We start from the raw sequence: 15196 nt of genomic DNA on the forward strand, positions 1-15196 counted from the left end.
TCTATGCCATGAGGGAGCTCGTGGTCTAGGGAGATACCTTTCCTGGATTAGATATTTCCCCTCAACACTGTTGCAGCTTTGTCCAGCCCATCCTTCAACAAGTGCCGCTGTAGCTGGAATTAAGCCCTACGTTCCTCCACCACAGTGTTTTTGCAGTGCTCCCTGCATTACCAAGTAAGTACCCTGAGAGAATCAGCTTGTGTATTACCACTAATTGATGAAAACGCCACACCTCCTAATTTCAAGGGATTTAATTAACACACCGTTTGCACTGACCAACCTGGTTTCACCTCACCCAAGTGGTAATCTATTAAATAAGTTAGCCTCCCAGGACTCTGTCACGTGACTTGACTTCCAGCTCTACAGGACTCTCCTGACCCAACACCATTCTCATTCCTTAGGGTAATTCAATTACTGCTGCCCTTTTCAAAAGTAAGTTAACAGATTAGCCAGTGACATGATGAGAGTTCATCAAGGCTACGAACGGCAAAATTGGACTTTATGTCTAACGATATTTCACTTTTGAAGGTCTCAAATGTATGGATGTTTGCAGTGTCAGACAGACGTCATCTCAATGCTCATTAAAAAAAATAATGACATAAAGGCTACAGTCTGACGATTCCATGCCCCTAAGTTAGCAACTGGTGCTGATAAGGACCCCCTAACCTAACCAGTCCACACTGTCAAATTTGTGGCTACACGAGCCCCTTCTGGTCTGCAGTTTCCTTGGAAGGCCCCCAGGAAGTGCTTCAGCCACTCTTCAAGGAATGCAACTTCCAGTCAAACTCAGAATGAGTCCCTTCAGTTATGAAAACAAACTCACAAAGTTCCCCCTCCACAAAAGACACGACTCTCAAGTGTCTGCATCCGTGTCTTTATTAGTCTTGATGATCAGCACAACTGCTTTTACTTCAAGGGCAGTCATTCACTCTTGCGAGCTCTAGGGCTTGTTAATCCCACCCTCACGTTGGAAATACATCAGAGACATTTTTTACTTTAAGAAGCATGCAAAGATAAAAGTAATAAAATGAAAAATAAATGGCCCTCCTTCAGGTAAAGAAAAATATCAGGATAAAGTCGACTATCTTCATGAAGAAAACATTCAAATAATGGGTCAAATTTTAAAAAGAATTCCTGGTCAGTGTGTTTTACTTTCACTGATAATAAAAACCAGGCAATCTCTACAGCGGTTTTAAATGTTAATAAATGAGGCACTTCTTATTGGTTTATTTAAGGGTTAAAACAGATAATCATCTCCATCCTTGATGTTCACAGTCACTTTAATTCCTGCTACAGGATCTGCAGACCCCTCTACACCCACATATAGAAGTACTATTTCTTTAAGATGGATAAGGCATCATACATAGGAAAAGGGTCGCCGGAAGTTCTGTGAAATTTAAGATGACACAGAAACGGTGCCCAGGAGCCACTTTTTCCCTGTCTTTACTCTCCTCACCCTGCTTCTTCTTCTTCTTTGAAACCTTACTAGAAATGCTACTTTTATAGGCAAGGTGATTATCACAGAGGCCAAGCGCTCTCACATCAGATCCTGGGAATAGTAGCTCTGATTTCCTGGTGATGGCGTCTCTCATCCGCTCTGCTCTGCGTGGAAACACGGGGATGGACCTGGAGTATACCGGAGTCAGAAGCACCAAGAGGAGGAGAGGGACCAAGCTCTGCAGGGTCGGCTTCCTTTCCTGAAGAGGGCGAGCTCCAGCAGCCTCACTTGAAGGAGGCCTTCACGATCCTGCCCTTGATGGGCTGCGGGGGGCGCCAGTTCCTCACCAGGGGCACCGGGGGCTCGTTCTCCGCGCTGGAGTACAGGGTGCGCAGCTTGGCTATCTGCAGGCGGGAAGGGGAGATGTCACACCAAGTCCAGCCCCAGCGGACGCTAAGCGTGGGACAGAGATCGCTGGCTTTCTGAACGAGCCAACCACAAAACCCATATCAGTCTAGAGTCACTGGTTGCCAGTTCCCGAGTAAGAACAACCTCTTTTTGGTAAAAAACAAACAAACAAACAAAAAACATTTTTCTTCCTTTTGTAGAGGATCACTATGCCCTGTAATTAAAACCTTTTCATCTGGAATTCTGAAACAATTATCTTAATCTGATGAATTATATATGAGTGGAAGACAGTGTTAGGGCAAGTAATAAGCTCAACTGGCCTTCACTGCATAAGTTGATGGAGTCAATTTGCATGACTGTAATTTACAGGAAGGGAAGCCTGAGCAGAAGACCAAAGGCATTTGAAAGCAGACAGAGGGGAGGTGGAATCTCAGATGCTACCCTTGGCTGTGTGGTCATAAGCAAATTACTTAACCTTTCTGGGCATTGGCCTCCTTAGCTGTAAAACTGAGGAACTAGTTGTGTCTGACTCTTACAATCCATGGACTGTAGCCCACCAGGTGCCTCTGTCCATGGGGTTTTCCAGGCAAGAATACTGGAGTGGGTTGCCATTCCCTTTTCTAGGGATTCTCCTGAGCCAGGGATTGAACTCGGGTCTCCTGCATTGCAGCCAAATTCTTCACATTCTGAGCCACCAGGGAAGCTGACACCTCACAAGGATGTTCAATCTCTTCCCATGCTTTCCCCAAGGCTGTATTTACCATCCCATCTGCTAAGCAGTCCTCAGTATTTAGGGTTCTCCAAATTAGCAAGGGCGATGAGATGGTTGGATGGCATCACCAACTCAATGGACATGAGTTCCAGCAAACTTTGAGTTGGTGATGGACAGGGAGGCCTGGCATGCTGCAGTCCATGGGGTCAGAGAGAGGTGGACACGACTGATCGACTGACTCAACAGCACCACCCACCATCATTTATAAATGTTGTGCACTTAGCCTGGTACCCTCTGGAAGCTGAGTTTTAGGAAGTAAACAGGCTGATCGTAATTAACCTTGCCAAACCATGAAAGCGCCAGCGGTAGAGATTGGGTAAGCACCTATTTAGCAGCTTTATATTTTCAGAGACTTCCACACACACACTCCGTCTACTCTTAGGGATTCCCTGGTGGCTCAGCTGGTAAAGAATCCGCCTGCATTGGGGGAGACCTGGGTTTGATCCCTGGGTTGGAAGATCCCCTGGAGAAGGGAAAGGCTACCCACTGCAGGATTCTGGCCTGGAGAATCCCACGGTCAGAGGAGCCTGGCGGGTTACAGTCCATGGGGTCGCCAAGAGCCAGACAGGACTGCGCGCCTTTCACACACACACACACACACACACACACACACACACACACACACACACACACACGCTTTCCGGTTGGCGCCGGCCCCCCGCGGGGCCCTGCAGACCCGGAGCCCCGCGCCCCACGGCGGGCGCTCACCTGGTCGGAGCTGACCGTGATGGGCTCCTTCAGCAGCAGCCACACGATGCACTCCTCGCAGGGCGGCGTGGTGAAGGACCCGTGGTAGGTCCAGTAGTCCCGGCAGGCGGGGAACAGGCAGGACGGGTTGAAGTTGTTGAAGGGCGCCTCCTTGCCCTGCGAGAGAGCGGGGGTGAACAGGCGCTCAGGGCGCCCTGCATCTCAGCTTGAGGCGGGTGGATTTCAAAGGCAATGGAGAAAACAAGCTTGGGATCAAATCCATGTCTTTTAGAAATAAAAGGAGGGGGGGGGGTGGAGGAGCTGGGCAGGTTTGCATGACATGACTTTGGCACAATCATTGTAATATTTTATCCCTTATTTGCTGTCTGTAGAACTATAAATCTACCATTTCTCAAGAAAAAAGGACAAACTCATTCTAAACTAACAGAAATATTTCATATAAACTAATGCTGTGGTTCCTGATGATATCAAATAGGCTTGCACTTTTATCAAATGTCATCCTCAGAATAATTTACCTAGTGGTAAAACTGAAAGTGATGACTAGAACAGTCTCAAAGAATTAAAGTGAGTCTGTAAAGCAGAAGAATTTACTATTAAGATTGAAAATATACAGGTGCAATCCAGGAGAGAAAGGGAAACACTAGGACCCAAACATTTAGTACCTCTGCAAGTGTGTAAGAGTGTGTGTGTGTGTGTGTGTGTGTGTGTGTTGGGCAGGGAAACACCACTCAACTTCTCTCTCAAACATTTCATTAAAAACATAATTATCTGACAGATTGACTATGAGGATTAAATAAGCTTATATGTGTGAAACTGCTCTAAAACCAGCAAACCACAAAAATATACAAACATAACAGCATTTATGTTTCTGCTTTATTGACTACGCCAAAGCCTTTGACTGTGTGGATCACAATAAACTGTGGAAAATTCTTCAAGACATGGGAATACCAGACCACCTGACCTGCCTCTTGAGAAATCTGTATGCAGGTCAGGAAGCAACAGTTAGAACTGGACATGGAACAACAGACTGTTTCCCAATAGGAAAAGGAGTATGTCAAGGCTGTATATTGTCACCCTGCTTATTTGACTTCTATGCAGAGTACATCATGAGAAACGCTGGACTGAAAGTAACACAAGCTGGAATCAAGATTGCCTGGAGAAATATCAATAACCTCAGATATGCAGATGACACCACCCTTATGGCAGAAAGTGAAGAGGAGCTAAAAAGCCTCTTGATGAAAGTGAAAGAGGAGAGCAAAAAAGTTGGCTTAAAGCTCAACATTCAGAAAATGAAGATCATGGCATCCGGTCCCATCACTTCATGGGAAATAGATGGGAAACAGTAGAAACAGTGTCAGACTTTATTTTGGGGGCTGCAAAATCACTGCAGATGGTGAGTGCAGCCATGAAATTAAAAGACGCTTACTCCTTGGAAGGAAAATTATGACCAACCTAGATAGCATATTCAAAAGCAGAGACATTACTTTGCTGACTAAGGTCCGTCTAGTCAAGGCTGTGGTTTTCCTGTGGTCATGTATGGATGTGAGAGTTGGACTGTGAAGAAGGCTGAGCGCCGAAGAATTGATGCTTTGGAACTGTGGTGTTGGAGAAGACTCTTGAGAGTCCCTTGGACTGCAAGGAGATCCAACCAGTCCATTCTGAAGGAGGTCAACCTTGGGATTTCTTTGGAAGGAATGATGCTAAGGCTGAAACTCCAGTACTTTGGCCACCTTATGCGAAGAGTTGACTCATTGGAAAAGACTCTGATGGTGGGAGGGATTGGGGGCAGGAGGAGAAGGGGACGACTGAGGATGAGATGGCTGGATGGCATCATGGACTCGATGGACGTGAGTCTGAGTGAACTCCGGGAGATGGTGATGGACAGGGAGGCCTGGTGTGCTTCGATTCATGGGGTCACAAAGAGTCAGACACGACTGAGTGACTGAACTTGAACTTGAACAGCATTTGCTTTTGTATGTATGCCTAGCATAGTCATTGAACAATTTACTAATGGATTTTAGGTGAAAGAAGCACACTTGAAAAATGTAAAGAGAAAAAAATTGGCATAACCTGACTTTTTGTTCTAAGAGGGAAAATGACATTTTTTACCTTTGTCTTAATTTTGTCCAGTGCATCAAGGAACAGCTGGAACTCGCCCTTCTCACGTCCTATCTGTAAAAAGAAAAAGAGAGAGAGAGAAAGAAAACTAACGATTATATTTTTCTCTTCTCCATAATTTAGGATTGTCTTAAAAGCTGATTTTAATCCATCCCTCTACAACCAGTGTTTATAAATCTGCCAGAATATATTGCATGAAGCAAAAACATAAGTTTATCCCTCCCCCGAAATTTTAGAGTATGTATTTTCTGAACTAAACTTGGACTCTGGGTCTCTGAAGTACAAAACCACAAAATTACATGTTGATTTACATCTAAGTCCTTGACCTTCTCTGTGAAATCATTCTGCTTTTCTTTTTAATATAATTGCAGCTAAGAGGACTCAATGTACCTAAAACTAAACCTATTGTCTTTCTGCTCAGACCCACTCCACTTCCTGTAGAGTTGTGCTCAAGCGCTGAAAAGGACCCAATGAATTCAGAACATAAAACAAACTAGGTCATTCAAAAAGAAAGAAGCCAGATTTTCGCCTCTGGCTTAAAACCTAGATCATGTTACCACTAAATTCATGTGTTAATGACACTAAGTCCTCTCTAAACCAAGGCTGGCTCAACAACACACACATTCCATGTGCTATCTTAGCCTGGGATCATGTGAGTGGTGGCCACCCTAAGCTGAGAGGATGTTCAGCCAGGGACTTGGCATCACCGTGATTTCCAACACTGGCTTTTCTGGTTTCCACTGCAACTGATGTGGAGGAGCCAGAAAGCGTCATGAATAAGGCTGCCCTTGCCTTCACTGCCGCTGAAATAAGCTCCTTCAAAGGCTCCATCCCCACTGCCCCAACACACACACACACACACACACACACACACACACACACACACACCCTGCACCTGCACCTTGAGAAAATTTAGAAGGGCTAGGGGGACCGAAGTGTAGCTAAAGGTACTCTTTTAAGGGAGAACAAAACCTTTTGAGCTGATCTTATCGGAAATATCTTGATTAGTTGAATGAATCTTGAACTTCATTCCTCTCTCCCCTATAAATAAAATGATGTGAAACCTAAGGATTGATAAGGAACTAAACTTTGAAAAAAAATATGCATTCAATTTTTACCTTACCTTCAGGAAAACACCAATTACAGCTATACCATCGGGATGCTTCAGAGCAGTTGCATAACTGTTATACTTTGAATTCCAGTGAACCAAATGAAGCTGAAACCACAGAAGAGAGGTTAGGAGGTATATACCTAAAATAAGGAAATAAGTGTGAAATTATTCACAATAAACCCAATGATTTTACAGTCTAAGATTGCTGAACACTCTCATAGAAGTTGACAGAATTCTAAAAGTTAACATGAGATATTTTGGCAAGACTTTTGACGGCTCAAATAAAAAGTTATGACAGGTAGAATTGGTGAAAACCAAACTGTCGCTAAATCAATTCATAATGTTAGCTTTGTATAATATTAGTCCTTTCTCTGACCAAATCAAACAATGAAACACAGAGCTATAAACAGGAATCTGCTAACACTTTAAAGTCACAATTAACTGGGAAGTAGGAGAGGAAAAATAAGGGGACAAATTCTTGGATGTTTTTCATGGCTCTCTCAGTAACAAGCGCTCTAGAACCAGTTGGTAACCTTATCTTAATAAGGTTAAGATGCTTACATATGCACTAGTTAAATTAGTCAAAATTTCCACATTGAATTACACAGAATAGCAAGAGAATACCATTGTTCATGGTAGCTTAAAAGTACTGTCTTCAAGAACAAAACTGTGATAATCCCGCATGTCAAGACCAAACTGCAAGGCTTGGCCCTATTGAGAAGGAATATACTAAATTTTCACCCTTTTGTGGGGAAAGACATCTGAAAGGCATTCTCAATTAATTTATCCTGTCACTGGCTGTCTAGATGGCCTGCAGAGAAACAGAATGGTCACGGGGAAGTCCTCTGAGTCTCTCACAGTTCAATTGAGCTGTTTTGTTAAGTTGAGTTAAGCTGCCTTATGATTCTGCCCAAGAGCTGTCCACAGATGGCTCAAGGTCCCTGCCTCCTGTGTTGACCAGAGCCCGCCTCTGGAAGAGGCTGGCAGTGCAAATGCAATTATCCTCACCTCCAGGGCGCGCGTCGCCCCTTATAGGCTTGGCTTTATACAGAGAGCATGCAGGAGGCTTGTCTCCTTGTAATATGATGCCTTGATCTGAGCTGCAATCATGCGCTCCCTTTAATGGGTTCTCAGGAACAGAGTATATAGTATCTGCTCATTTTAAATTGTGTGTATCTATAGCTAGCTATCTCTCTGCGTGCATAAGTCCACGTGTACATATAAAATCACACGTATACCTATACTGACGCACCCCCTTCCTTAAGAGACTAGAGCCTGGGCATCAGCCAGCATTGCTAAGTGCTATTTTTAAAGCACCACACTCTCATAAAAGAGGCGGCGTAGGGCGCTGGGCAGGATGATGAAGCCAGTCAGCACGAAGCAGAGCACCAGTCCAGCACCGATGCTGTGTGACTTCTTTACGTGACCTTCTGGCACCTCAGTTTCCTCACCTGTAGCCCACCCCATAGCATGCCGAGAGGATTACATGGGTTAATACCCGCAGGCACTGAATAAGCATTGGCTCCCCTTCTCTTTTCAGTTCCATTCAGAGCCCTGGTTTTATAAAATTATTATTATTAAGCAGCCATCCAGTTTCTAAATATAACCTTGCACGTCTTCAGGCATGACACTAACTCACCTCCACTCTCTCAACTGTCTAACCCAGAATGTCTGGCAGCTTCGGTTTATGCTAAAACTCCTGCAGCTCTTTTCATAACTACAGGCTTGAAGGACATGCCGTGGATGCTCTTCCGTCTCGACCTTTCAGCTCAGCTCTCGCTGGGTGAGAGGCAGAGTGGGTCTGGTCAGGTCCCCTTACCTCTGCTGCGTACTTGACTCCATCCACGCTGTGCTCCGAGCCGTGATCGTCCGAGGAGCCCCAGTGGAGGTGGAACTGGCGGAGCCGGTAGGGCGCAGCAAGGGGACCACCTCTCAGCACTGCGTGTCAGAGAAGCTAGGTCAGCAGTGAGCTCGCACTTCTTGGACAGAGCCCTGCTTTAAACAGCTACCTTAGAGCCAAAGCTTGATGGGCTGGGCTGGTGGTGGCATTCCCAAGTACACTGGTCTCTTTCTCACAAAGTGAAGCCTTGGGGTGGGTCAGAATAAATGCTTTCTTTTCTCTTTCTGATTGTGTTCGCTTGTTTTGTGATTTTTTACATGTCAATTTCACATGCATGAAAATAAAATTAAGCCAGCAGATGGGCAATGAAAACAACTAAACCCTAAAATCAAAATCAAAATCTGTTGTGGGCTGCACTGGGGAGAACAGGACAGTTAAGAGCTGGGCAGACTCAGGGTCCAATCCCAACCCCATCCCTTGCGAGTTGTGTGATCTCAGGCAAGTTGCTAAACTTCTCTGAACCTGTTTCTGCATCTCGCCAAAGGTGATAATAATACTAACCTTTCAGAGCTGCTGTGAGGATTAAATGAGATTAAGGACTTTAAACTGCTCATCACAGTGCCTGGCACAGTCGTCACTGAGCAAATGTGAATTCCTTCTCCGTGTCTTGCCTCCAACTACACTTTTCTTCAAGACTACAGACAAGAGCTCACATCCACAGCTAATTCAGACTGTGTTTATTCAAATGAGATGGAATGAGAAATTCTGAGGTTTCCCAGGGAATCAATCAATGTTGACCCTTAAACGAGATGATTCTCCATAGTATGAATATGAGTTTGTTGTCCAAATATCTCAACTGGGCACTGAACTCGGTTTCACTTCATTTAGCCTGGAGAGTGATTTAGAAGTTCAAATATTTTCTAAAGGATATTGAAACTATACAGAAGCCCTAAAGTCAAAATTTACCAATGTAAGCTAGATCAAAATAGAATTCAGACGATAGCCATTCTAGAGAAGACAGAGCAACTATTGGTGCTGAAATGGCAGACTGAACGTCATGAGACAGGTCTAAACTGAGAGAACGAGACTAGGTGAGCTTGTTCACATAGAAATGAGTGTTTTAATTGCGTTTTTTTTCTGTCCATTTTTTCTGTTTGATTAATTGCTCTTTGCACTTTTACCATCCACTAAGAACCGTTATAATTCAGTGATATGAGTCCAATTTATTAGGATGAATCATATGAAAGTGTCAACATTCAATCATATTTGCTTACAAAACGGCTTCTTCATGTGATTCAACCTAAGAGATTCCCGTTTAATTTTATTACTCATCCTTCAGAATGGAACTTGATTTAAATGGAGAAAAAAATAACAGATACCAATGAGATAATTATGTAAAGAATATACATGTCTATGATATTCCTTACCTGGAACCTGCTAGTAGGTAGAAATTATAGCTATTACTCTTTAATTACAGGATCACTGAAAATATTCATTCATGTACATCAGTAAGGATAATTTTAACTTTTTTACAAATGTGGTTATAGGAAAATATACATTGTATTTCAAGGACCAAAATGCTAAAGGTAGATTCTTACCTCATTCACAGTAAAATAAAGTATTTCTAATTAGCCTTCTTTTATTTCACTGATTTGCTTAATGGTTATAAATGAAATAGACTTTTTTTTAAAGCATGTGACTTTCCATTTTCAGTTCAGTTCTGTTCAGTTCAGTTCACTCAGTGGCATCCAACTCTTTGTGACCCCGCGGACAGAAACAAATCAGAACTCAAGGAGAAACTGTCAGTCTTCAAAACCCCTCACCAAAATACCAAAATGATTAATCAGGTGAGCCCCACTGAAGGCCCGTCTTCTTGCTTCTGCCATGGGTCTGCTCTCTCCCTCGGACTGGCCCCACCCCCACACCAGCAGAAGAGAATACCTACTTGGTTCTTGGCCATTTCTTGCTCTGCAGGATGGAATCTATGCCACATCTGAGAATGTGGGCCTTGCTCTCCAGCCTTGCATCTTCGTTAGGATGCAAAACCCCCCTCAAGTATAGACATCAGAGCCCAAAGAACACTGCTTTGGACTCATTACCAGCACCTCTCTACTAAGCTTCATTTCAGGGGTACACTGCCAACTTTTAGCTTGGGCATTGGGCCATTTTGGAGCAGCCAGCGTGACCGGGGTTAAAGAGTGAGACATTCTTCTTCACTGAATAAATATAATCCTTCAGACGAGCACAAAGTCAAGTGTCATCTCCATTTTCAGATAAGAAGTGCCCCCTTGTCCCACCGATTCTGTTGCTGTGACATAAATCACATTTTGCCAATACAGCCATGGAAAATGTCCTCTCTACCTAGGTGTCATACTTACTTGACCTGTCATAAGTATCGTCAAACACAACTCTGCAGGTCTTCCCATTATTCAGGATGGTTTTGGCAGAGCCTGGGTCATAGGATGCTGTCCATGGCTTCAGGGAAGGGTCGTGGCTGATCTCTTTAGTGTTCAGTTCAATGGGCGACTGGTTCTCTCCCTTGGCAATCGGGTAAAGTTCATGCCAATGGTCAGGACCTAGGAAATCAAATTGAGGGGATTCATTTATCTGGTGGCGCAATCAAAGTCCTCTCTCTAAGTGACTAAATCAGCAAAATACACGGAGGCTGGGCAGTGATTATGAAAAGGTCTTGGATATCAGATTGGGCAATACAAGGCTTGGGGGCAAAGACCTGTTCATAGTGTTGTTAATAGCATACCTGTAAGGCTATGTTTAACTCTGTGTGTATTTCCCCAAAGCGTTTCTGTATTGGCTCAAATACAGCCTAAAATACTTATTTTTGAAGTGAACTTCATCGAATGTTTCACCAATGCCCTCTCCTATCATAGAGCTGGAATCAAACAGCACTGCCCCAAGTGGGTTTCAGAGCATCTCCGTATCCCTTTCCCCTTGTGGAGGCAGAAACTGCAGGCAGAGCAGCTCGTACCAACACCAGGCTCAGAGAGGTGAAGAGCTTGCCCAGCCAGTCTCCGAGAGAGGGGGACCCCCAGAAGCGGCCCTGGGTGGGTGGGCTTCTCCGTCAGAGGCACTGAGATCTGGGCACGTTACCGGTTCCTGCGGTGGGCATACCAGCCGCTCCAGATGAACGCGATCAAGGTGAGCCGGCCTGCCGTGCGGGGTCCGAGGGAAGGGCCGGGCGCGGGGGGAGCGCCCCCGACCCCCGCGCCCCGGCGGGCCGCCGGACACTCACCGTTGTGGTCGGCGTAGCCCCACTCCTTGGCCATGGCGGTGCCGGGCGCTGCCTCCGCTCCCGCCGTGCGCGGCCCGCCGGCGCCCCTTTTATGCCGGGCCCCCTCGCTCCCTCATGGCCTTATTAGGTCAGCGAGGGTGGGCGGGGGGCTAAAGAGACCGGGTGGTGCTCGGGAGGCGGGCTGGGGGAAGCCAATGAATTCCACGGGCTGGACAGCTGTCGGGATGGGGGGAGACGGGTCCCCGCCCCCTGGCCCTGGAAGGGGGGCTCCCTCGCGGCTCCCAAAGCGCCAGGCCCCCCTAACCTAGAGCCGAAGTGCAGAGGCCGGCCCTCTCGGCCCCCCTCCTCCAAGGCCCCCCACCTTTTTTTGTGGGGTGAGGGGCGGCCTTTGCGCTTCGCCTCCAAACTGAAAGCTGCGCCCCGAGGGCTGGCGCTTGCAGCCTTGCTTGGAAGTTGCTTTCAGCGCTGCCTGTCTGGCTGGCTGCGGTCTCTGGATGCTTCTGCGGGTTGATTTCACTCCAGCGATCCGGTTACTGTGGCTGGAAAGAACACGTTTGCCTGACCCATGTTTGACTCCTTCGCAGGCAACTTGCAAAATCCTAGGCACAAAGGATGGGAAAAAGCAGGCAGGAGGGCAGGTTCTCTCAACTCCGTTATCCTTAAGAGAGAGATGGTGCCAGGTCCCTGGAACCAGACGTTTCTTGACCTCGCGGGTCCCCTCGGTCTGCAGGACGCCGGGGGCTGGCTCTCGCGAATCTAGGTGAGGACTGGACCCAGGTTACTGAGGAGCAGGAGCCTCGTTCTGATCCACCGACTCGGTGAGCTGTACCTCTGCTCACGAGAAGTCCAGAACATTCTGGAGTGTTGGAGAGTCAGGAACATAAAGGGAGTGATATTGTTTAAAATGTATGACCTTATTTTCCAAGGCATAGTGAAAGATTCGAAGAAAAGAGAGGGAAATTTTTCCAAAATTGCTTTGTATTTTTTTTCTCCTCCTCCCAACTTGTTTTATAGCTTGATGACCCATGCAAAAAGAGAATAGAACTGGTATACGCAGTGTGCACATGTCAAAGACGTATTTGTAAATATCTGGTTGTAGTTCACATCAAAGAACCAGAGTAGTAGATATTTACAATTTTGAGAATACATTGTAAAAGAACAATATGTTTTGGTTCCAGGTCAGTATTAATTTTATTTAAAAAAGAACAGGCAGCAAGAAGAGATAAACCTATTTTCAGTGCTGTCTTGAACAGGGTTGTAACATAACACTTTTTAAATTTCTTTGACTTTTATTGATGTTAGGATCTTGTGTTTGGGGATTACAAAACTTGAAAAGGAAATATCTTATCATGGTAAAGATAGCTCACGCCTAAGGCATGTGGAATGACTGACTGCACTCATAACCTGGACGCCAGGGGAGTCACTCCCCCAGCGTATTTTTGTGCCCAGGGATTATTTGATCCACACAATAGCGGCGCTGAATCAAGAACTGACATGGTTTGGAAAATCCAGGCAAACAGCAATGCAAGTGCTCTTAGCCTCTGAGCTCAATTATGTCAGTGTTGGATTAGAAAGGCTACTGAGTTGGCATATCTGGGCCAGTTTTCTGCTTTAATGTGATTAGTTGTGTGCTGCTGTAGTTTGTAGTTAATGGAGGTTATATTCTACATAATTATCTGTATTAGTAAACTATGATCCTGTTCCAATTCATTAAATTGTTTCCATTCCTCTTTTTCTGCTATATATGGTTAGAGGATTGGTAACTAAGTTTCAAGTCATTTGATACAGCAATGATACAGATAAAGTTTTCAACAAAGTTTTCAATAAACTTATATCAAGCAAGGCCAACAGTATTGCTTTGTTGGTACTGGAATTCATCACACTGTTACCATTTCTGCATAAAAAGTGTTTAAATGGGTTTTCATTAATTAAACATTTTAAAAGACTGTACACAGCACATCAATAGCAAACACTTGCACAGTAGCACAAATTTTCACATCAACACTGGTTGGAATTTGCAAAGTGAAATATTTAATTGTTTGGGGTTTATGGTCTTGAAAACTGTTGACTGGTTTTTCATTCCACTTTCTTATGAGAGTTAAGCAAAATTGGAATTTCAAGACAGTTTTTAGACCATAATGTTTTTCAAAAGCCCCAAATTAACCATCTGCATTTTGATTCATTTGCTCGGGCATATTTGTCCACAAATTTCAAAATTCTGTATCCATAAAGCAAAGAGAAAATTCTAAATTGTGTCCAAGACGCTGAGATTTCTGGAGCTGGCTTTTAAAAAAGAAGATTGTTAGGTTCTACACCAAGGGAAAAGAATGCCAGAAAAAGAGCCACAAATTATCCCTGAGCATGAGCACAGGATTCTTCCCAGCACTAGTACTGAAAAGCTGGGGTGCTGGGCAGTCTGTAAGATGAGTGTGTTCATGCAGAGAACCGAAGAGGCAGGGAGAGAGTAACCAAGGAAGGTAATTTGGGTCAGCAAAATCACTGGGGGTTGGGAGTGTCTGGATGCAGAAGTTTCAACTAGGTGATATACTAAAATTATAAACTTGAGAGCTCTAAGGTGATCAATTTTAAGCCTATTTTTAGTCTTGATTTAGCATTTTATTTTGCAGGATGCTAGGTAATATAAATCTTCTGCAAGCTGATAGCCATGTGGTGTTTCTAGTGCATTAGAAACCAAAAAAAAAAAAAGATAAATTGCCTGTTTATTCATGTCTAACTAAAACTGTGAGTCGCTCAGTCATGTCTGACTCCTTGTGACCTCATGGAGTGTGGCCCACCAGTCTTCTCTGTCCATGGGATTCTCCAGGCAAGAATACTGGAGTGAGTTGCCATTCTCTTCTCCAGGGGATCTTCCCGACCCAGGGACTGAACCTGGGTCTCCTGCATTGCAGGCAGATTCTTTACCATCTGAGCCACCAGGGAAGCTCCATCCTGCCCTTTGTGCGTGTCATGGAGCACAGAAGCTAACCCACAGACATCGCAAAGGATGCCTTCAGCTGATATAAGATAAAATTAATACCCACTGCATTCACCTTCTCCTTGGCCTATTTTGAGCTGCCTGATCTAACGGACCCTTCTTGCAGTGGGAATCACAGCAAACCTTTTTAAATATATGTGACCAATCATGAGCAAAATGTATTAATCTAACAAAAGTAACTGAAACTCTAAGTACTGTGATAAGAGCTACGGAGACTCCTATTCCTACAAGTTTTAAACAGTTCTTTGATATGTTATTTGTTCAATGAGTTTTTCGAAATGAAATGCAGTCTCCTCTAAATGACATTCAGGGTCTTCAGATGTCTATACAAACTGTTTTTCCATTTTATCCCTAGCTTACCTTCCAAATTCACCCACCCTCTGCTTCAGTTACAGAGTGTCTTTCACTCTTCCCATAACACAATTGTTTTTCCCACCTTTGTGCCTTTTCACACACTATTATCTTTGACTCCACTATCCTTTCTATCGTCTGTACCTGGTAAAGCTAAGCTGTTTATTGCAACAGCTCCACAGACTGCATAGTGAGTGTTGATGTA

General features: G+C 44.6%; 1 protein-coding gene and 1 long non-coding RNA gene across 2 annotated transcripts in view; one reads left to right on the plus strand and one right to left on the minus strand.

Moving 5' to 3' along the window:
* Positions 1–858: 858 nt before the first annotated feature.
* CA3 (carbonic anhydrase 3) lies at positions 859–11707 on the minus strand. The gene is made up of 7 exons (XM_015097942.3): positions 11646–11707; positions 10774–10971; positions 8375–8493; positions 6568–6660; positions 5436–5498; positions 3327–3482; positions 859–1842 (listed from the first exon to the last, which is right to left on the minus strand). Exons 1-7 carry the CDS (start codon positions 11677–11679, stop codon positions 1723–1725), a joined length of 783 nt encoding a protein of 260 aa, XP_014953428.1. The 5' UTR covers positions 11680–11707; the 3' UTR covers positions 859–1722.
* LOC132657233 (uncharacterized) overlaps positions 11347–15196 on the plus strand; it is a 48479-nt gene continuing 44629 nt past the window's right edge. Inside the window, exon 1 of the long non-coding RNA XR_009595096.1 lies at positions 11347–11551. This is a non-coding gene — a long non-coding RNA (uncharacterized LOC132657233). The remainder of the gene's footprint in view (positions 11552–15196) is intronic.

Source organism: Ovis aries, chromosome 9, assembly GCF_016772045.2.
Source record: "Ovis aries strain OAR_USU_Benz2616 breed Rambouillet chromosome 9, ARS-UI_Ramb_v3.0, whole genome shotgun sequence".
Taxonomy (NCBI): domain Eukaryota; kingdom Metazoa; phylum Chordata; class Mammalia; order Artiodactyla; family Bovidae; genus Ovis; species Ovis aries.